The sequence below is a fragment of the Condylura cristata genome, unplaced genomic scaffold, assembly GCF_000260355.1.
Source record: "Condylura cristata isolate star-nosed mole 26May11 unplaced genomic scaffold, ConCri1.0 scaffold00011, whole genome shotgun sequence".
In the NCBI taxonomy this organism is placed as follows: Eukaryota; Metazoa; Chordata; class Mammalia; order Eulipotyphla; family Talpidae; genus Condylura; species Condylura cristata.
The window spans coordinates 17,158,413-17,181,505 of record NW_004567112.1 but is presented as its reverse complement, the minus strand read 5'-3'; the positions used below and the strand labels follow the sequence as shown (position 1 = coordinate 17,181,505).

Sequence of the window (23,093 nt, the reverse complement as noted above, 5' to 3'; positions counted from 1 at the left end):
CAAAATGATGTAAAAATAAACTTTTGTAATAAAAAAAACCCAAAAAACAAACAAACAAAAAAAAACCTCTGAGCTTGGAATCAGACTTCACCATTTAATATATGCTATTTGCTAACCATGTAACTTCGGAAAACAGCATATGTTCATTGAATCATTTATCTCATTTGTAAAATGGTGAGAAGGACACATAACTCAAGATTAATAAAACCCAATCATGAAAATAAAAATAAATAAAGAGTAGAGTTTCAGCTGAGGAAGATGAAAAAGTTCTGGAGGTGGTTGATGGTTGCATGATCATGTGGTTACATGATCATGTGGACACACTTAATGTTACAAATCTGTAGACCTAAGAAAGGTTAAAAAGCCATGTTTCATGTAATGTGTGTTTCCCCACAATTTAAAAAAAAAAAAAAAGGCAAGTGGAAAAACCCCTAGGGGATTTCTGACTTCGATAAGGTGGGTTTTACATGTTAAAGTCACTCACCTAAAATCACAGCACCCCCACATAAAAATTTCAATGTTTTATTACAAATATCTGATCTGGGGGCTCTAACATGGTGCAAGGTTAAAGTAAAGCACTATAAAGCAAAACACCAGTTTTGTTTTACAGCACTATGAAGCTATCTGCAGCCACTGCAACATGAGTTCAAAGCCCAGGGAGGTGACCCACATGGCGCAGCAGACCTCACTCACTGCTCTCCTCAGCAGTGTATTTCAGTCATACTTCCTGTTCTGTTCCCCACTCTGTCTCCAGTGGATCCTCTGACCCCCACATCTCTGGCTTATACCCTAGGTCTTACATGTAAAAATAAAAAAATCCTTTAAAAAAAGCCAAATATCTGATTTTCCAACCCAAGGCTTCTTTTCTGCACTGCAGTTTATCAAGCGCAGCTATGACCTAATGCAAAGCTTCACTTTGAAGCATAAACCAAGTTAGGGCAAAACATATGACTAACCACACGGGATTCAGTATTTGGCTTTTCATTTCTAGCCATAGTCTTAAGAGATTAGGGAACAGCAACTATTAGAATAATATGCAATGCTCCTAGTCTTTGGGGAAACCTTATTATAGCAGCCTCATTTTGGTGTTTTGTTTTAATCTGCATAATGCTTTTCATTCTCCATAATGGGAGATCAGCAGGGTCTGATTAACAGAAGAAAGGTCATTACTGATAAATTCTAACCCAGGGGATAATCTGAGCTTGTCTGCCCGCCACCTCAGAGCAGACAACTGAACTAGATTATGTTTCTGTATTCTTGGCTACTCAATAGTCATCAGCCTTTGCTCCTCTATCATTAGTCATGTTAACATTTACTTTTCATAGACTAAGTTGCATCCTTTAAATTGAAGGGCTAAGTGTCAAACCGTTCCTCCTCCCACCTCATCATTCTGTTAAGAGAACGCAGGTCCAAACATGTGCATGGGCAAGGGGAGTTGGGGATACTTTGCTTGGCTGACACCTCAAATTCCCTTCCCAACTCTAACTCTGTGGCCACCAACAGTGAGTATCTACTCCCTTATTACTTGCCTGAGCGCTTTTTCTGTGACATTCAAAATTCTATACACAGCCTGCTTCAAAGGGTATTATGCTCCATGAACCTCCTTATCTAGAGGCTGCTGAGAGCTATTCTTGTTCGGCAGCCACTCAGCAGAGAGTATATTTAAAATTTCCTTCTGTATTTTTTTTTTTTCCCCTTGAGGAAGTTTTTTTTTCTTCTGTGAAGGAAAACAAGCACATAAACACAAAGAGGGTGGAGGGAGGGAGAACAGAAGTGAGGAACAAACTCAGCATTAGCATAAAAAGACCATGGAACAAATGGGGATAAGAGGAAAACTAGGTTCACTAGGTGAACAGTTAAGAGACTTACAAAGAGGTGAATTGTCATTCCAAATGCCAGGCTTGTTGCTAACCACAGCCATAGCTAAAATGTCATCCTCAAAGGAAAACTAATCTTTAGTTTAATGCATTTCAAATAAAGGAGAAAATTAGTACATTAATTATAGAGTAAAAATTTTATCCACCTTTAGGAAATTACAGATCAGGAGAAAAACCTATTTACAGCAATTCAGCCACTATTTCCTTCCCTATTTACAGCAATTCAGCCACTATTTCCTTCCCTGAGAAACCAGAGAATAGGATTGTGAACTTGATGCTAATAAAATGCTCATTAAGTGAAAAGCATTAAGATGGTAACTTGAAGAGATTCATTAAGGGCTTGAAATTACTTACCTTGAAAGTTGTTTGGCTAGATGAAGGTCAGATTTTACTCTAACATTTTTCTCTTTTGACTAATTAGATTAATAGTCAGCAGACATATTCCTAAACTACAGGACCTCACTGTACTCTGCAGGGTAGCCTGCAGAGTGGTGGTAGACAATATTTAGTATAGAAGTCTCCAAATAAAACTTCCCAAGAGTTTTCCTTCCTTCCCTGCATAAGGTTCTCATACTATTTTTCCTTTGTGAACCAGTAGATCTGTGCTGGGCAGCTGAAGTAACAATACCCCAAACAAGTGGAACTTTAATAGTGGAGCAATAATAGCATTGTATTTTTCTTGTGTTGAAGCAATGGTTCACTCCTCCAAAGGGGAGGAACAAACACAGGCCTTGGATGTTAATGACATTGGGTGTTCCAATAAAAATAGCAGTTTCTAAGCAGCTGCATTTTAAGAACTCTGAAAGATCAAACAGGAAGAAACAGACAAATTATTTAAGCACAAATAACCCTGACAATTAAAGAACTAGCATGACTAAGCTATGAAAGACAAGTGAAAGACAAGCAGAGACTGACACTTGAGCAAAGTTAGGCCTCCGATTATGTGGAAGTACTGTTTATTTTCACTGTCACAATCTAAGTTTCAAACCCAAAAATCTGCAGGCTGCCTTTCGCCTGCTGGAGAGACTATATTGGGGTTGCACTGCATTCCAGAAGATCCCAAAGACTTCCAGCCTTGTAGCCATCTTCAACTGGCTAAGTAGTCTCAGGCCCTTCCAGCTGTTGTTCATGTGTCTGAAAATTTCATACGCAACTGAATCCCTTCCCATAGCTATCAGAGAACATGCCACAAGGACAGGTGGTTAGTTAAGACTTTATTCACTATCTTAGAAGTTTTTTTCAGGTGTGGGATCAGCACAAATAACCTTTATAAACAATAGAAGTAAATGCGTATCATTACAAATTTACTGTTAAGACTTTATATCCTCTCTTTTTGATAACCAAGTTGATGGCCAATAGTTAACTATTCCACAATATCCCTGAGCAGCCAAATTTCTGAAAAGTCTCTTGTTTTCTAAACCAACCTCAGCTTTATGTTCTTAGAATAAAGCAAAGGAACATAAGGTAGCACTTGTTATCAATGGTTCTCTGGAACGCAAACTTCTCAGGCATACAGTATTTTGCTCTAAGCTAAGAGAATGCAAGCTCTGAGAAAAGAAAACTCCCTGGACAAACTTCATTTGAAGTATCAAAGTCTACCTATAAATAAAAGTGAAATATCTTTTAAAATGAAGGATAAAATCTTAACTTTTATGGAAGGAACAAATGAAGACATATTTAGTGTTTTTTTTTTTTTTTACAGTTTTTTATTTGTGCATACAGAACTGGGGTACAGGCCAGAGGTTCAGGAGCGGCGAGAGGCTTCACCAGAGACAGAGTGGGGAACAGAACAGGCAGATCGACGAAGTACACTGCTGAGGGGAGCAGTGGGCGGGTCAGGAGAGGTCTGCCACGCCATGTGGTCACCTCCGGGGCAGGCGGGGATCGAACTCATGAGGAAGCGGCTTTAGATTCTCAGTGCAGTGCTTTAACCCGCTGCGCCACCAGGGAGGGCCATATTTAGTGTTTTAAGGAAGGCTCAAAATGCTAATCCTGAAAAACAGTTTGGCAATTCCTCAACAAATTAAACACAGAATTACCATAGGTCCCACCAATTCCAGCTCTGGCATATGCACCCAAGACTTAAAAGTATGGATTTAAGGGGCCCTCCCTGGTGGCGCAGCGGGTTTAAAGCACAGCACTAAGAAGCTTAAGCCACTTCCGCCTGAGTTTGATCCCTGCCTGCCCCGGAGGTGACCCACATGGCATGACAGACCTCTCCTGACCCGCCCACTGCTCCCCTCAGCAGTGTACTTCATCGATCTGCCTGTTCTGCTCCCCACTCTGTCTCTGGTGGGTTCTTTCACCTTCCGCATCTCTGGTCTGTACCCCAGTTCTGTATGAATAAATTGGCCTGTACCCCAGTTCTGTATGAATAAATAAATCTTAAAAAAAAAAGTATGGATTTAAGAGGTATTTATACACAAGCACAGATAAGCAAAAACAATAAGCAAGTGGAAGCAACCCATTTGTGCTTCAAGAATGGATTAATGGATAATAAACAAATTGTAACACAAACAGAGTATTATTCAGTTTTTAAAAAAGATTTATTTATTTATGCATACAGAACTGGGATACAGGCCTGCTGGGGGCGGGGGGGGAAGGAGGGAGTCAGGGGGATGTAAGAGAATTCACCAGAGACAGAGTGAGGAGCAGAACAGGCAGACTGACAAAGTACACTGCTGCTGAGGGGAGCAGCAGGTGGGTCAGGAGAGGTCTTCCATGTCATGTGGGTCACCTCCCTGGCCAGGGATCAAACTCTTGCTGCAGTGGCTGTGATAGCTTCATAATGCTGTGCTTTAACCTGTTGCATCACCAGGGTGGGCCCTATTATTGTTTTAAAGGAAGGAAATGAGGCCTCCCTGGTGATACAGGTGTTAAAGACAGTGCTATCAAGCTAGCACCTGCCATTGTACCACAAGTTCAATCCCCAGCCAGGGAGCTGACCCACATGGTGCAGCAGACCTCTCCTGTCTTGCCCACTGCTCCCCTCAGCAATGTATTTCAGTCAAACTGCCTGTTCTGCTCCCCACTCTGTCTCTGGTGGATCCTCTGGCCCTCCCCCCATTCCTCTGGCCTATACCCTAGTTCAAAAAATAAATAAATCTTTAAAAGTAAATAAAAGGAAGGAAATTCTCACACATTCTAACATGCATAAACCTTATAGACATTATACTAAATGAAGTGACCAGTATTTATAGTTTATGTTTTCACATACATCATATAATTCTTCACTCCTATGTGAAACCAATGATATCATCATGACCTTCGTTTTACAGATAGTAGAAAAAGGTTTAGAGAAGCTATATAATTTGCTCACGGTTATTACACATGAAGTAATAAGAGACTAAAACTTAAAAACTCAGATTTCCATGTCCTTTTCAATACATCATGCTGAGTTTTCTGTTTGCCCCAGTGGTAGTCCTTAATGCAAGTCTATAGAAGGGGACTTTGTGGCACATCAAAAAAGAGCCCTGGACTTGGAAGTCAGAAGACCAACTCCCAGTTTTGCTACACAATTGTGGGAATAGCTGCAACTCACAGTATCATTTTTTTTTAGAGTTATATAATAGTTTACATAGTATCTTTTTTTTTTAAGATTTATTTTTATTTATTTGTGCATACAAAAACTTGGGTGTAGGCCACAGGTGCAGGGGCAGAGTTGTGTAAAAGGATTCACCAGAGACAGAGTAGGTGCAGAATAGGCAGATCTACTGAAATTCACTGCTGAGGGGAGCAGCAGGCCTCTAGTGGGCCATTTATCAGACTCATGTCGGGGGTCAGACTCATGACATATCAAACTCATAGGCAGTGGCTGGTGATAGGTTGATAGTGCTGAGACTTCAATCCCTGTGCCAGGAGGGAGGCCCTATTTACAGTATCATTAAGAATCAGCTTCCTCACTGGTAAAATGTTTACTTTTTAAAGTGAACATTACACTCTATAGAATTTGATGATTGAAGAAAGTATGTGAAAGCATAGCACAAAGTTGTGCACTTACTAGGGGAAAATAAATGTCAGCAAGGAAAAAAAGTAAACTTTTGCTGGCTTAGTTTGCTTTAAGATAGGAAAGGCCTGGGATAGGGATAGGAAGGAGAATGGGAATCAAAGACAAAGATTTTCCAAGAATTTTACTGTTCTCAATAAATAATAGGTTTTAAAAAACCAGATGACTTTAGGCTTGGACCCCTGCTGCCATAAATTTTTTGTGCTTGTTGGGGTTTTTTTTCTCACTAGCCTGGGCATTTCTGAACCCGCATTCTATAGCTTATCAAGTTGAGTGCTATGGGAAAAGGAGTTAAAAAACCCAGAAGAAAAAGGGAGTCACAGACCTTGAGACCAAACAGGTTCAAACTGGAGTTGTAGGTATATGGGCTCCAAAAGATGTTCACCTTGGAGATGATCAGGAGCTCTGTATACCCAGGATGAAGCTGACTGGTGCCCAAAGCTTGAACAACAAATGGACTTCAGCCAAGTCCACTCTTTGTCAGTCACTAAAGTTTAATTCCTTTGTTCTCAGACTCTATTCTTTAGAAAACTATATAAACCTCTTGCCTGGCACTTCCTCAAGTCTCTGTGTCCAGAGAGGCCACCTGGAGTGCTCTTTACTTGCACTTCCATTAATCAAAGAACAAAAAACCAAAAAACCAAAAAAACAAAAAACCGCTGACTCCTACCCTGCTGGTGTCTGCGTAGTATCCTTTTTAGTCTTTCTGGTCTCGCCTACTAGTGAGACCCCTTGGTTCCTCTGCTTCTCATGGGTGGATCAATGAACAGTGGCTGGCATGCTGCTAGTTTATCTACCTGTTTTGTAGGGGAGGAAGAGATCAGGCTGAGGGGCTTTAAGCCAATCCTGTGTGGTGACAGCATCACCAATATTTTCCCCTGATCTGGACTTTAAACATGTCTTTATTGTAATTTTTTTATTTTTAATAATTTTTTTATCTATCTATCTATCTATCTATCTATCTATCTATCTATCTATCTATCTATCTATCTATCTATCTATCTATCTATTTATCTATCTATCTATCTATCTATCCACCTATCTAAAGAACTGGGATACAGGCCAGAGGTATTGGGGGGATGAGAGGATTCACCGGAGACAGAGTGGGGAACAGAACAGGCGGACTGACTGAAATGCACTGTTGAGGGGCGCAACAAGCAGGACGGGGGAGGTCTGCCACACCAAGCGGGTCAGCTCCCTGGTCCAGGATCAAACTGGTGCTGCTCCAGTGGTTGTGGACAGTTTCATAGTGCTGAGCTTTAATCCTTGCACCACCAGGGAGGACCCATTATAGTCATTTCTTGAGATAACTTATTAGATTTTTGATACTTAGACATATACCAAGCCTATCCACTAAGAACAGTGAAGATGACATAATTATTCTCTGCAGCAAGTTTATCAAAGAAGTTTGAGGAAGGAAAATAAAGGTATATACCTGACAGAGACTTCCAAAGAGAAGGAAGAGGTCATAGCTATAACCATTTTTTATTAAGGTCAGTCTAGTCCTTCCTAGGCTAAGAAAAAGTACAGGACAAAAACTTAAGTTAGATATTTGATGACCTTGGGGAAGAATAAGGACAGCCAAGCCAGAAGCCATTGGAAGGAAATGCAACAAGGCAGGAGATAAAGCAAGTATAAAGGAATGTGATCAAGGAAACAGGCCCCAGATGAAAAGGAGCTGCCTGGAAAGCCTAAATAAATACATGAATAAATAAACACAACATAAATTATACCCATATGCACTTCATACTCCAGCCCAGAATCTGGTGCTTTTTTCAAACACCCACATTAGTCATACTGCCCTTGGGTCACAAAGGGATATTTGGGAGAAGGCAGTTTGTAATTCCTGATTCTTATAGAAAATCACATTTATCAAAAGACCTTACTACAGTATCTGGTTTATTATTAAATGCAGATCTGCATTCATTTCTGAGATTTATAAAACTGTGTTTGCAGGAAAATGTCTCTGGGGTCAGGTAAGGCAGATCAACCTTCAGTGCAGTCTTGTTAGCACATCTCACCCCCATGCTCCCTCATTCCCGCCCTCCCAAGACACATTTCACACTTTTCTTTTTGTTCCCAGATGTGCCAAACACTGTAGGCATAGCACATTTTAAGGAAAAGGAAAGAAAGACACAGAAACAAATACTGAATCCTAGCTTTGTCACACACTACAATCTATATAGCAAGTTGTAAATGTGTGTTACTATTACTGGCAGTGTCTGGCAAAGCTTACATCTGGAGCTAAATCAAGTTTCTCCATCTGTTGGGTTTGCCTCTCTACTCAACATTAATTTTTCAATTGTTTGCAAGAACAATTTAATAACTGTTGAGAAAATGGAAATGATAGACACAGAGGGAGCAGGGAATGTAAGAAAAGCCAGCTTTTGTGCTCAAAATACTGAGAGCACATTCTTTCCATTTACAAACAGCTCATTCCTGTGTGTGAGTGGTGTTTCCTCAAAACTCTAAACCATCTCCACGTCTGACTCCATCTTATCCAATATGTACAGGACTCTGTAATTGCCTTGCTGTTTCATAAGGAACTTACAATGAATTAGCCCCATGAGCTCCACTTGACTCTGTTTACCACAAACAGAAATAGCCATGCAAAGTAAAATGTCAAAGTTGCAGATCCCCATGAGTCACTCACTGAACTCACAGAGAACAGCAGAACAAAATTTCAGAGAAAAGCATTCAGATGGCTTATACTTGGAAAACACTTTGGCAACAAAGATGCCTGAAAAGAGCTTGCAACTACCTCTTGGTAAGACTTCATAAAATAGCACTGTGAGCTAGTTCACTGTGACAAAGTCAAACTCATGTACTCTGCTTTTCCTAATCAAGTATGACAATCTCTTTCACTCCTACAGATATCAGGGCTTAAAATAGTAGTAGTATTCAACACACTCCACTTAGAAAGGCACAATAAGCCTCAGGATGAGCCAAAAGACTCCAAAAGATATACATTCTCTCTCCTTACCTGATATTAACCAACGCATGGGTCACCTTGCTAGCTGCTTCTTTCCATTGGCCTGCATTGGTAGAAAGCCTCAGGACTGTAAAGAAGGGGAAAAACAAAAATCTGTCAGACTCCTACTATAAAACAGAAATATGAGGAGTGGAGGCATCTACAAATAGCACTATTAGAATAATCTGCCAACATTCTTTTCAAAATGTCCTCATCCTAGAGAAAAATATTAAGGCATATTACCGACTATTTTTATCACAGAATTTTTGTCCACTTTCTATCAAATATTCTATTCCTTCTCTGCCGTGGGTCCCGCATCCTCCACTTCCCTTTACTGAGGTTCCATACTTAGTTTTTATATTCTTTTATACATATATATTTTAAGATTTATTTATTTATGCATACAGAACTGGGGTACAGGCCAGAGGTGCAGTGGCTGGTGAGAGGATTCACCAAAGACAGAGTAGGGAGTAGAACAGGCAGATTGATGAAGTACACTGCTGAGGAGAGCAGAAGGCAGGGGAGAAGAGGCCTGCTGCACCATGTGGGTCACCTCCCTGGCTGGGGATTGAACTCATGCTGAAGCAGCTGTGGCTAGCTTTGTAGTGTTAATGCTTTAACCTGGTGCACCACCAGGGAGGTAGTTTTTGTATTCTTTTAAAATCTGTATCGGAAACTCTGGCTGAATGGTGCCAGAGTGAAGACAACAGGCTCACCTCCTCCTCAAACTAACAACTAAATACAACAGGACAAAGCAAACAACGTTGAATGATAAACAGAACACTACCACATACACTGGAAGCAAGAGTGTTGCAGGAAGGGGTAGGGCAGTAATTACACTGTTTGCCGGGGCAGTACATGAGCCCACATGAGAGAGGAGTCACTACTGTAGAGGGGTGCCTCTCTGTTGCTAACTAAGGAGCTCTCCTGGAGAACAAACCCACACCAAGACACTCTGGTGATGCTGCTCCACCATTGAAGAAGGATGTACACAGGCCTGGTCTGCAGGACACAAGGAGCTCTCCTGGAGAACTCAAAGAAACAGAGGATTGAGTGATGTTACTGGCTTGAGCCTGAGGCTTCCGATCTAGAAAAGCTGGAGTTCTAAACAGTAAGGACAGCCAGGTTAGATCACCCACATTGCCTCATAAAAGCAACTACTGCAGGCTCAAATACCTGGTTTATGTCCAACCTAGGGTCAAAACCAAGACAACAACTGAATGTTCTCACTAACCCAGCTTTATGTTTGAGGGGTCTAAAGACAATTATTAATATTTAAAAAAAAGGAAACTCCCTATTACAACCTACACAAACAAAAGTAAACAGAAGGACATGTCACAGTACTCAAGCAAAACAAACCAAAAAAAAAAAAAAAAAAACAAAGCCTGAGTAAAGTTTAAAGTTTAAATACAGCAAAACAATAGGCTATGTCTGAAGGACTGTTTAAGTATCAGTTATGCTTGCTGAACGAAGGAAAGCAATAGGTAATGTAAATAAGAACACAACAAAGGTAAAAAAATTGAGACTAGCACACCAGAATTTACCTAAAAACTAAGTATAAACAAATTAAAAAATACAGAAGTTCTCAGTGTTAGACAAAAGCAAGTAATGGAAAGAATTGGTGAGCTGGAAAACAGTAGTGGAGAATGTATAAACAGAACAAAGAGGAAAAAGAATAAAAATAAAGGAAAACTGTGTAAGAACTTTTTAGGATAAAAAAGAAACAGCATTCATGTCATGGGGGTCCTAGAAGAAGAGAAAGCTAAAGGCATAGAAAATTTATTTAAAGAAACACATGCTGAGAATCCATTCAATCTGAGCTACAAATTACACATTCTAATCTATGAGGTCCAAAGAGTTCCAAACAAAATAATACCATGCTAATACCCATTATAATAAAACTGCTAAAGTAAATGAAAAGGACAGAATATTGAAAGCATTGAGGGAAATAATAATAAAATATATAAGGGAATACCAATTAGACTGTCCTGGGAATTTTCAATAAAACTTGACAGGCAAGAAAGGAAGAGAGGAGATAAAGTAAAGGTGGGGGTATTGTATACAATCATCACAGTGGTGATCAGAATCCCAGATAGCATAGAGGCTGATGTACAGGGAGGCTAAGAGTGGCACTTGAAGTATCTGCATGGCCCTTCAACTTCCTGGATGGCAGCAGAGGACTCCTGCACCATGTAAGGCAGCCTGCAGCCACCTCACAGCCAAGGCCTTGGTTAGCAACAGCAAGATAGGCAGTGGAACAGGCAGGGAGCTGGTGAACAGAAAATCTCTGGGACAAGATCCCCTGGACAGCAATGGTTCTGGGCTAATGCAGGAGATTTATTCCATAGCAAGTATACAAAGTGATGTATACAAAACTGGTACCTGAGGATAAATATTGAAGAAATAAAAAGGCAAAGATCATGGTGGTTTGCTCCATTAACCAAAAGATATTTTAGCAGCAGTAAACAAATTCTGACAAAGAATCATCTGAGGAGTCTGATGAAGACATGGGTTTTGATTTTTCTGACTAAATCTCTTTTGTAATATGTTCAACAAAAAATTGAATTCTTAAAAATCTTGCAGTTATAAAAAATATTTGTCCCTCTAACATTCTTTAGAATACCAATGGCTGTCACAAATAAAGTCACAGCATTGCCTGGTAGGGTTTTAAATAAATGTATACACATATGATAAGTGAAACATCAAAGTATGGGGTATGGTGATTAAAGAGCCCTATAGTAGCAAAACATTTATATTTCATTGAAGAGGCACTATGCTACTTCAAGTAGATTACAACAGATATGTATAATTGGTATACCAAGAAACACAGCCAGTGGGCCTTCCTGGTAGAACAAGGGGTTAAGTCTCAGTCAGCACTATCGAGCTATGGGCAGCCACTGCAGGGTAAGTTTGACCCCTGGCCAGGGAGCTGACCAACACAGTGCAGCAGACCTCTCCTGTCTCACCCATGGCTCCCCTCAGGAGTGTATTTCAGTTGATCTCTTGTTGTGTTCCCCACTCTGTCTTTGGTGAATCCTCTCATCAATCCCCCCACACCTTTGGCCTACACTCCAGCTCTTGTATGCATAAATAAGTAAGTCTTAAAAAAAAAAAACCAAAACACAAAGAAACACAGCCAAAAAGCAATTGACAAACTAAAATGAAATATTAAAAAAATATTCAAATTGGGGCCCTCCCTGGTGGCACAATGGGTAAAGATGCAGCACTGCAAGCTAGCACAGCTGCTTCAGTGCGAGTTCGATTCCCTGCCCCAGAGGTGACCCACATGGCGCAGCAGATCTCTCCTGACCCGCCCACTGCTCCCCTAAATAGTGCACTTCTTCTATCTACCTGTTTTTCCCACTGCTCTGTCTCTAGTGAACCCTCTCACCACCCCTGCACCTCTGGCTTGTACCCCAGCTCTGTACGCATTAACAAATAAATAAATCTTAAAAAGAAAATTCAAATTGTCCAAAAAAAGGGACCTGGGGGACAGGAAAGACAAAATAAATGCTAGAACTAAAAGAAGCTATATCAATTATTTCATTAAATGTATACAGCTTAAGTACCAAATAAGAAATGTAAGAGTTCAAACTGGATAACAAACAACTAAACCCAACTATAAATGCTATACAGCACAGCCACTTTAAGTATAAATATATAGATAAGTTATCAGGAAAGAGTAGAAGAAGGCAGACATGTAGACAGTACTCACAGAAAGTGGCTATTAGTATTGGACAAAACAAACTTCAGAAAAGGAATACACCAAAGAGAAGTAAGGAATTTACCCTGTAATAAAAGGGTTAATTCACCAAGATATGATAATCCTAAATGTGTATACATCTAAAAGCATAGTCATAAAATGTATGAACTGAAAAAAATGAAAGAACTGCAAGAAGAAATAGAGAAACCTACAATTATAGCTGAAGGTTTCTGGTTTTTTGTTTGTTTTTTTGTTTTTTTTTTTTTACATTTTAAAGGGAAAGATTTGTTAGGAAAAGAAAAGAAGATGCTTGTACAGACACAAGTAGGCAGAAGAGCTGCTGCTGCTAATGATGATGACTTTTCAAAGGTAAAAGATTTGTGAAAAGAAACACCTGCATAGTCACAGGTGGGCAGGAGAGCTGAGTTAGAGATCTGATTTGATTTGTTTTCTTATGTTATATATATTTTTACATTATCTTCATTCTGTACATTTTTTCATCTCAGTTGTAATCCCGTGGACTTACCACCACCACTTCACCTGTGTGCCATCACCATAGTCCTATATGCTCTTCAGACCCCAGTTTTGATCCTGTTTCCTTCTCCTCCCCCATAGAATGTCTCTGGTTTATAGTTGTTAGCTGGTGTTCTTTTATACTTTATTACAATTATACACATACAATTTTTTCCCCTGATCCCTACACTCCTGCTTCCTGCTATGAGTGAAGCCATCTGATATTTTTCTTTCTCTTTCTGGGTTATTTTCACTAAGCATGATCCCTTCCAGGCCCATTCATCTTGTTGTATAAGGCACGAGTTTATCTATTATGATTGCTGAGTAATATTCCATTGTGTATATATACCACATCTTCTTGATCCAGTCATCTATTTTTGGGCATTTGGGTTGATTCCACATCTTCCCTATTGTAAATAGAGCAACAATAAACTGCTCTAAGGGTGCAGTGCAAATTGGCACAACCACTATGGAAAGCTGTGTGAAGATTTCTCAAACTGCTAAAAACGGAGCTACCATATGATCTAGCAATTCCCATATATACCCAAAGGACAAAAAAACAGTTGGAGATTTTAACAGTCTTCTCTGTCCCTTTAAAGAACAAGTAGGCAGGACTTCTCTGGTGGTGCAAGGGGTTAAAGCACAGCATTGTGAAGCTATTTGTAGGCACTGCAGCATATGTTTGATCCCCAGCCAGGGAGTGGCCCACAGGTGGAGCTCACCCACATGGTGCAGCAGACCTATCCTGTCTTGCTCACTCTTCCCCTCAGCAGTGTATGTCAGGTCAACCTGCCTGGTCTGCTCCCCACTCTGTCTCTGGGGAATCCTCTCAGCCTCCGCACCTCTGGCCTGTACCCTAGTTCTTGTATGCATAAATAAATTAAAAATAAAACAAGCAAAAAGAAAAAGCTGAGAGCAGGACATTATCAAAAAATGTGACCAAACTGACATATGGAAAACTCTACTCAAAGAACAGAATACAAGTACATAAGGAACATTTACCAAGATAAACCATAGTCTGGGTTATAAAACATCTCAATATATTCCAAAAGACTGAAATCAGACTATAAAAATATTCCTGGAGCAAAAACTAAACTAGAAATTATTAACAGAATGATATCCAGAAAAATCTCCAAATATTTGGGACTTAAAAACAACATTTTCCTAAATAACCCAAAGGTCAAAGAAGAAACCGCAAGGGAAATGAGAAAATACTCTGGATCTGAATGTCAATGAAAACTCAACAAACGCAAATTTGTAAGGTGAAGAAAAAGTAGTACTTGGAAGAAAATCTATGAGACTAAATATTTAAATTATACAAAAAGAAATCAATGACCTAAATTTCCATTTTTTAAAAAGATTTATTTACTTATGCATATAGAACTGGGGTACAGGCCAGAGGTTCAGGGGCAGTAAGAGGATTGATTCACCAGAGACAGAGCAGGTAACAGAACAGGCAAAATGACGAAGTACACTGCTGAGGGGAGCAGCTGGCGGATCATTTCTGGGGCTGGTGATCCAACTCACAATGAAGTGGCTGTTGCTAACTCACAGTGCTATGCTTTAACCCATTGCGCCACCAGGGAGGGCACTAAGTTTCCATTTTAAACTGGTAAAAAAGAGCAAATTAAACTTATCACATGTAACAGGATAGACATAAAGATAAGAGGAGAAGAGAAGACAACTCCTTGGTGGCGTAGGGGTTAAGTCTCGGAGCTATCACCACTGCAGCCTGAATTCAATCCGAGCCAGAGAGCTGACCCCATGGCACAGCAGACCTCTTGGATCTTGCCAGCTGCTCCCCTTCAGCATTGTATTTCAGTAAATCCGCCAGTTCTGCTCCTCACTCTGTCTCTGGTGAATCCTTTCAACCCTGCACATCTGGTTTACAACTCAGTTCTACATTAAAAAAAAAAAATCTTACAATAAAGGCATGCTTTTTCTTTTACATTTATTTTTATTTATTTATTCATGCAAGAATTGGGGTGTAGGCCAGAGGTGGCAGTGGTGGGGTGGGGGAGGAGAGAGGGTCGAGAATTCAACAGACAGAGTGGAGCTCAGAATAGCAGAAATAGTCTGCTGAGGGGATCAGACAAAAGTAGTCAGCTGTGCCATGTGGGTTAGCTCCTTGGCTAAGGATGGAACTAATGCTGCAGTGACTGGTTATAACTTGATAGTCCTGAGACTTAACCCCCTGTACTACCAGGGAGACCCCAAAGGAATAATCCTTTTAAAATATATGCATTAAAAAAAGCATAAGAGGAAAAAATTCATTAAAACCACAAGCTGGTTCTTTGAGGAAAAAAAAGGTCAATAATCTTGGTAAACATGTAGACTAACCAAAGGAAAAAATGACACAAATTACTAATAACAGAAATAAAAGAAAGGAAATCAGTAAAGATTCTATAGACATTAAAAGTAAATATTACAAACAATCCTATACCCATTAAACTACTTAAATAATATAAAGCAAATTCTTTAAAAGACACAAACTTGAAAGAGTCACTCAAGTAGACATAGATAATCTAAGTAGTTTTATAACTTAATTCCCGGGTTAAAAAAAAAACCTTCCAAGAAAGTAAACTGCAGGCCTAGCTGGCTTTACTGACAAGTGTCTTTAAATATTGACATTTAAAGAGAAATAATACTACTTCTAAAGAATTCTTCCAGAAAACAGAATGAGTTAGCATTCTCCAACAATTTTTTTTTCCAACAATTTTTTTAAGGTCACTATTACCTCTTATTAGAACCAGAAAAAATGAAACTGGACCACTATTTCACATTGTACACAAAAATGATTTCGAAATGGATTAAAGTCTGGAATAAGAGACCTGAAATTCTAAAATATGTTAAATATGTTTTGTTTGTTAAAAAAAAAACAACCCAGAAACCAAAAGAAGCTCCCTGAGATAAAGACTTGTCTGGAGTTTTGGCTCTAAAGGGAGTCAAGGAATACAAAAGCAACACAAACAATGAAAACTGTCAAATTAAAAAATCTTCTCCATGGGGGAAGAAACTACCACTACAACAAAAAGATAATCTACTGAATGGGAGAAGATATTGTTAACCACAGGCCCACAATCAGATTAATATCCAACGATATAAAGAGCTTTACAACTCCACAAGCCTCTTCTCAAAGAACACACCACACAGTGGACAAACACTGGAGCTGAGGGGGTCGGAGGGTCTTGGAATGGGAAGGGTTAGTGGTGGCAACTTTCGTGGAGGCTTTGGCATGGGTATTGGCTGTGGTCAGGCTAGGCCCCCAGCACAGAGCTAGCTATTAGAGGTAAGCTGTCACTAATGTGGACTCCCTGATCAGGGCATGAAGATCAAATCTCTAGAGGAGGTCTATTCTTCCTTGTCCATCAAGGAATTTGAGATCATTGATTTTTTCCTGTGGCCATCCTAGGATGAAGTTTCAGAGACTATGTCTATATAGAAATAGGCCATACCGGTTGGTGAACCAGGCATTTGTCATCATTGGTGATAATGACAAATATGTTGATCTGGATGTTAAGTGCTCCCAAGAGGCAGGCCACTGCCATCCAAGGGACCATCATTCTGACTGAGTTCTTCATCTTTCCCATGAGATGAAGCTATTGGAGGGATAAAATTGGCAGGCCCTATACCATACCTTCCCTTGCTAGGTGACAGACCACTGCTCTGTGCTGATGTGCCTCTCATCCCTGTGCCCAAAAGTACTGGCAATCTTGGCCTCTGTATCCAAAAAGCTGCTGATGATAGACAGTACCAATGACTGTTCCGCCTTGTAACTAGGGGCTGCACTACCACCTGGCCAAATTTGCCAAGAACATTTTCAATGCCATCTCCAAGACCTATGCTATCTTACCCTGACCTCTGCAAAGAGACTGTGTTCACTAAGTGTCCCTAGCAGGAATTTACTGACCATCTTGTGAAGACCCCAACCAGAGTCTCAATGCAAAGGACCCAGGTTCCAGGTGTGGCCACCACATAATTGTTATACTAGAGAAAAAAAGTGGATTAAGTCTATTAAAAAACAACTGCTTCAGGCATTCCTGGTGGCACAACGGGTTAAAGCACAGCACTATGCAGTGACTGTCCATAGTCCCTGCAGCATAAGTTCAACCCTCAGCCGGGGGATCCACATGGCATAGCAGACCTATCTTTGTCTTGTCCGCTGCTCCCCTCAGCAGTGTATTTCAGCAGATCTGCCTGTTCTGCTCCCCACTCTGTCTATGGTGAATCCTCTCACCACCCCTGCACCTCTGGCCTGTATCCCAGTTCCGTATGCATAAATAAATAAATCTTTAAAATATATATATATATATACCCCACTCCAGTTCTCTTTCCTAATTGAAAGATTATTTTTCTTTAATTGTACATCAAAAGACTGAGGGTAGCTTAACACCCTCAGAAAATTCTACATTCTCAAAACAAGAATGATATTAAAGCAGGGTGGATATAAAACCCCAGGGCACACAGAGCATATTTGGTCAATAGAAAGTCTGTAGGACGGTACTCATGGGAGACTTCTGGCCCCTTAAAAAAAAAGAAAGACATGGTTTTGATCTGATAACTGTAATTTACCATTCTGAGAGGAGCTAACATGACACAAAAACTATATTGAGCAAGAAAGAGCAGAGAAACAGAAAAAATACCTGGACCCTAGTGAACATTGTTAAACAACTGATCACACCATTTGAGAATTGGTACTCTTTGGAACTCTTGTAATGTGAAATGATTTTCTAATTGTTTAAGATAGTTTTATAAGTTAAAGTTTCCTAATACTTGCAACTGAAAACAGAGAACTAATCAAAAAACATAATCCTACTGCGTAAGTTGTCCTAACAAAGTTATATATATAGTTCTCTTAAAAGTTTTCCTCTACTGCTCTTAAAAGCCTATTAGAGGGATTCCCTTGGTGGCGCAACAGGTTAAAGTGCAGCACTATGAAGCTGTCCACAGCTACGACAGCACAAGTTGGACCCCCCAGCCAGGGAGGTGACCCACCTGGCATGGCAGACCTCTCCTGACCCACCTCCTGCTCCCTTCAGCAATATGTTTCATATATTTGCCTGTTCTGCTCCCCACTCTATCTCTGGTGAATCTCCTCATCCCCCACATCTCTGGACTGTACCCCAGTTTTGTATGCATTAAAAAGAAAAGTCTAGGCCCTCCCTGGTGGCGCAGCGGGTTAAAGCACAGCCTTGAGAATCTAAAGCCGCTTCCCCATGAGTTCGATTCCCGCCTGCCCTGGAGGTGACCACATGGGTGGCAGACCTCTCCTGACCCGTCCACTGCTCCCCTCAGCAGTGTACTTCCTTGATCTGCCTGTTCTGTTCCCTGCTCTGTCTCTGGTGAAGCCTCTCACCACCCCTGAGCCTCTGGCCTGTACCCCAGTTCTGTATGCACAAATAAATAAATCTTAAAAAAAAAAACTATTAGAAAAGGTTTTCCTCTTCCTAAACAAATATTCTTTTTTTATCATTTATTTCTACTCTTCTTGTAGAGTACTTGTTCTAAATCCCCTCCACTTTTCTCAGGATACAGGAGTTCCAAGCAGGAGATAAGCATTTTCATAGTCTCTACAGAAGGAATGAAGCAAACTATCAATAATGACAGAAAACATATCAGTGGTTGCCAGGGATGGAGGAGGTATGATAGAGGTAGTAAGGGGTACACAAGAGGAAAATTCTAAAGGGATACAAAGAAATTTGGGGGAGGTGATGAATATGTTCATTACCTTGATTATAGTGATAGCTTCATATATATACACACACATCAAAACTTATCAAAATCTGTATACATTAAATACATATAGTTATTATATATCAACTGTATCTCAAAAAGGCTTAATGAAGCTAAAGTTTTATAATAGCTAACTTTACTGAGTTTCTTTCTGTTCCTGTGCAGTGTAAAGGACTCTTTCTTGACCTTTCAAACTCCAGATATGAGTGACTACTACTTACACAAATTTACAGAGATATCTGACCTCTTTTAGAAACTAAGTTAACTCACTAAAGCTGAAGAGTTAAATTTCAAGGATTCAATAGCCAAAAAGTTTCACAAAAAGAATTTTATCTAATACCCATTTTGTCTCATAAATAATGCTAAAAATACATAGGTATATTAAATCTCCTTAAAATCTTGTACCTTCTCAAATCACACAATGTTCCTCTGGGATCCAAGCTCTTCTATTTGCCACTGTCAATTCCCACCCACTCTTTCACTCCCTTCTCAACAGCAGTCACTAAATCCACAAGCCTCCCTACTCAGGCAACTAGGGCTAAAGGTTGCCAGCCCTTACCACTAAATTTTCTGCTGATGTAAATTCCAAGTTCTTACAGGCAAATACATCCACATATACCTTCCTTCTGCCTGAAAGAGAACAGTACTATGTTTCATTGCCAAGAAGGGCACCAAGTACCTAGAGATTCTTCTATAGTCTTTTTCTCCCACATGCCAAAAATCAGACAGCTGATGAGGAAAGAGTAAATAGAAAAAACCTGCTTACCCATGGAGTAGAGGTTGTCAAAGCTCTGATGCATGCGAATAATCTCATAGTAGAGTTCATCGTAGCTGCTGGGAGTGGGCAGGAATGTATCACCATATGTGATAAACATATTAAATAGGTTCACAATCTAAAAAAGAAACAAAAGCCCTATATAGACATCATGCTATAAAACCAGAAGGGTATTTTCAGTGGTATGCTGTAGCCTTTCTCACTGACTTGCATGAGATAACTGTTAAATTTTCAGGAATTTAATGGGCAGGCTGTTAACCATTAGTAAAACTTAACCTACAACTAATAAATAAGTCATCAGTAAAACATAACTTACAACTAAATCAATAAGTGATATTAAAATGGACTCAAAACTTATCATTTTCTAATTATTTTATTTTATTATTATCCGGGTGTTTGAGATTAATTTACACTTCAAACCTGTGTGGTAGGAAAATCATAAAGCTGTATGTTACTGCACATCTCTTCCCAACACGACACTCAGTGATACTACCCTAATTATCTTAACCTTGGTCATAATGGCTTTAGTTCTACCATGGAAATCAGTAAACACTAGGTTTTTCCCCCATAAACATTAAGTATTTATAAACATATACTTCTTGAAGAAGACAGTCAAGAGCATAATGCCTTTCTTCTAACCCAAATAACCAGTCAGATGAGCAAGCACGGCAATGTTCCTCCAGTAACCAAGTGCAGTTGTGAAGGAACCACTAATCTGACTGGGATACCTCTAGAGGTTTTGCTACTTAGCCACATTAAGAGACTGTAGTAATGCAATACAGTCTTTCAACTGGGACCACGGTTCACTATTTATACACAGAGATCTGATCTATACATGTCCTGCCAGATAATATGCTCTCAAGAAAGAGAGTCCCAGATTTGCTAAGACATAGATAAAAACAAGGAGGACCCAAAAAGACTCTAACCCAAAAACAAAGTAAAGCTCTGATTCTCCCTATGACTCAGTTTCCAGACCACCAAGTCCTATTTCAAACTGACATAGCTCTGTCTTAAGAGAAGTTTTCAGATAAAGAAACATTTTGTTGTTACTCACCATAAGGGCTAACGTAAAAATGTTGTGTTTGGCCAAAAGTACAGTCTCATTTGACATAAGGAACTTCAGCAAATTTATCAAGGCTTAAAAAAAAAGAAAAAGACAATAAGCTATTTAAAGGGTAATCAATAAAGTTCAGTGAAAGCAGACTAGCTCCACAAAAACCCAAATAAGGGTAGAAAGAGGAAGCAGTGACCAACCCAAGTACGTTTGCTTACCTACCCAAGGAATGATTTTCTTCTTAAAAAGATTTATTTATTTGTGCATACAGAACTGGGGTACAGGCCAGAGGTGCAGGGGCGGTGAGAGGCTTCACCCGAGACAGAGTAGGGAGCAGAACAGGCAGATCGACGAAGTATACTGCTGAGGGGAGCAGCGGGAGGGTCAGGAGAGGTCTGCCGCGCCATGTGGGTCACCTCCAGGGTGGGCAGGGATCGAACTCATGCAGAAGTTGCTTTCGCTTCTTAGTGCTGTGCTTTAACCCACTGTGCCATCAGGGAGGGCCCAGGAACAATTTTTTTTAAATCTACTTCTTTTTGCTATTTCTTAAATAGCAACTAAGAGCAATTTAGAATAGTGAAGTTATGGAGACAACTTAAATACCCTAAGGCAGACAAGTGGATAAAGAATATGTGCCATATATACACAACAGAATACTACACTCAGTTATAAAAGAAAAAAAAAAAAAAGATGAAATCTTTCCATTTGCGACAACAGGCATGGTGTTGGAAAGGTTTATACTCTGTAGAATCAAAGCTACCAGAAGGTTAGGGAAAGGGGCCCAATGGACCCTGGTAGAGGGACAGAGGTTCCCAATGGTAGGTGTGATGTGGTAATACACATACAAAAAGCTGTAAACCTAAACCTCTGAATCATGTGCACTGCTATAAACCAACAAAGTAAAGGAAAAAAAAGAGCAAAAAAGACAGAAATTCATAAAATGGAAATCTTAATATTCTAAGTTTACTCCCACATGATTTCCCCATATTTGCTTAATTTACAAGTAAAAATGAGGACCCATCTCACCCTAAGCTACAAGCACTGCGTGTCAACAAGCTTTAAGTATTTATTTGTTTCAATCATTGTTAAGAGGGATATAGTTCAATTTAACTGGTCATAAGATGTGGAAGCTGTTACAGCAGAATCTACAGTTGTTTCAGTGCTAGACTGGGAAAGAGCTCATAAAGAGGGGAAAAAATAGGCCCTTACTGCCTTTACTATTCAAATAAAAATGCAGCTTGATCTATCTTCTCTGAACCAGGAAAACATTTACCAAAAAGATCCCCTTTCTGTCTGGCAATCCTCACTAAAGCATCCTAGTTTAGCCATGCAAGTGCCAGGTTTACAATGCAACTTTAAAGACATTTTTACAAGTAAATGTGAAGTATTAAAAAAAAATCATCAGTTGATTTTTAACTCTGTTATCCAGAATCACTAAATGAATCCTGTTTCTGTGCATATTTTTAACTGCTGCTCCTATATCTAGCTGCCCCACTCAAGGGGAATCTATAATCAGTGGTCCTTCTTTCTTCTTCCACTTTCACATACATAAAAGACTTGACCTCTCCTTTTTAAACATCAAATCTGCTTCTTGCCAGCAGAGAAGTCCATTCTCCCATGCTGGCTGAGCTTTGTGTTAAGTTCAGGAGAGATGTGAGCTTTGATTTGAAACAGCAGGGAATGATGAGTGACACTCTCCAGACACTTGCTACCTACCACAAAACACCCCTCCCTCTCAACCCTCTGAAACGCAGGTATAGTAAAGAAACAGTAGGAAAGAAAAAGTGTAAGACCCTGTCTACAATCTGTTCCTAAAGCCTGAATATTCCCCACTAATAGCAAAAGAAAAATCTTGCTAGGGATGAAGAATACAGGCATCCTCATTTACTAACTCTGCATCCCTGCCCCAACAACTTAAGTTCTCTGAGGTTTCAAAGTGGAAAGCTTTCATATATGTCCAATAGAGGACATAATAGACAAAACTAAATTAATTAATTAGCTAATTAATCAATTAAAGTGTCTTCATGGGAGCCTATTCAAGATCACACAACCAATTTATTGCCTACCAGGGGCACAGAGAAAGAAAAGAACTAGCTAAAATCCATATAAAAATAATTAACCCCAGTCAAACCATGCTCCTTAAGGAAGATCATCTTGCTGAGTTATTTAAAGGCTGCCCACTTCAGCCCCTAACCCCAGAGCTTAAACAAGCCTGGTAGTGGATAAATTACCTGACAATCAGACTCTATAAACTCACAGGGGACAAGAGAAGAGGATGGGTAACACAAGTGGCACTCTGCAAACATAATGACTGGAAAGAGACAAAGTAGCTTTTGCAGACATCGGATCAACTAGGGCTTTTGTCCCCAGCACCCACAGCACAAAGATGCAGCTTCAGCATTGGACATGTGGTAATTAAGGGACAGGAAGCCTGGTGAAAAGAAAGTGGAAGCAATGATTT

At 39.8% G+C, this 23,093-nt stretch overlaps 1 protein-coding gene across 1 annotated transcript in view; it reads right to left on the bottom strand.

Moving 5' to 3' along the window:
• The window catches only part of LOC101627384 (chromosome unknown open reading frame, human C10orf76), a 167,012-nt gene that overhangs the window by 62,460 nt on the left and 81,459 nt on the right, over window positions 1-23,093 (bottom strand). The window contains exons 21-23 of the mRNA XM_004680499.2: window positions 20,633-20,715; window positions 19,570-19,696; window positions 8,867-8,942 (exon numbers count right to left, since the gene is read on the bottom strand). Coding sequence (XP_004680556.1) covers window positions 8,867-8,942; window positions 19,570-19,696; window positions 20,633-20,715 — 286 coding nt within the window. The remainder of the gene's footprint in view (window positions 1-8,866; window positions 8,943-19,569; window positions 19,697-20,632; window positions 20,716-23,093) is intronic.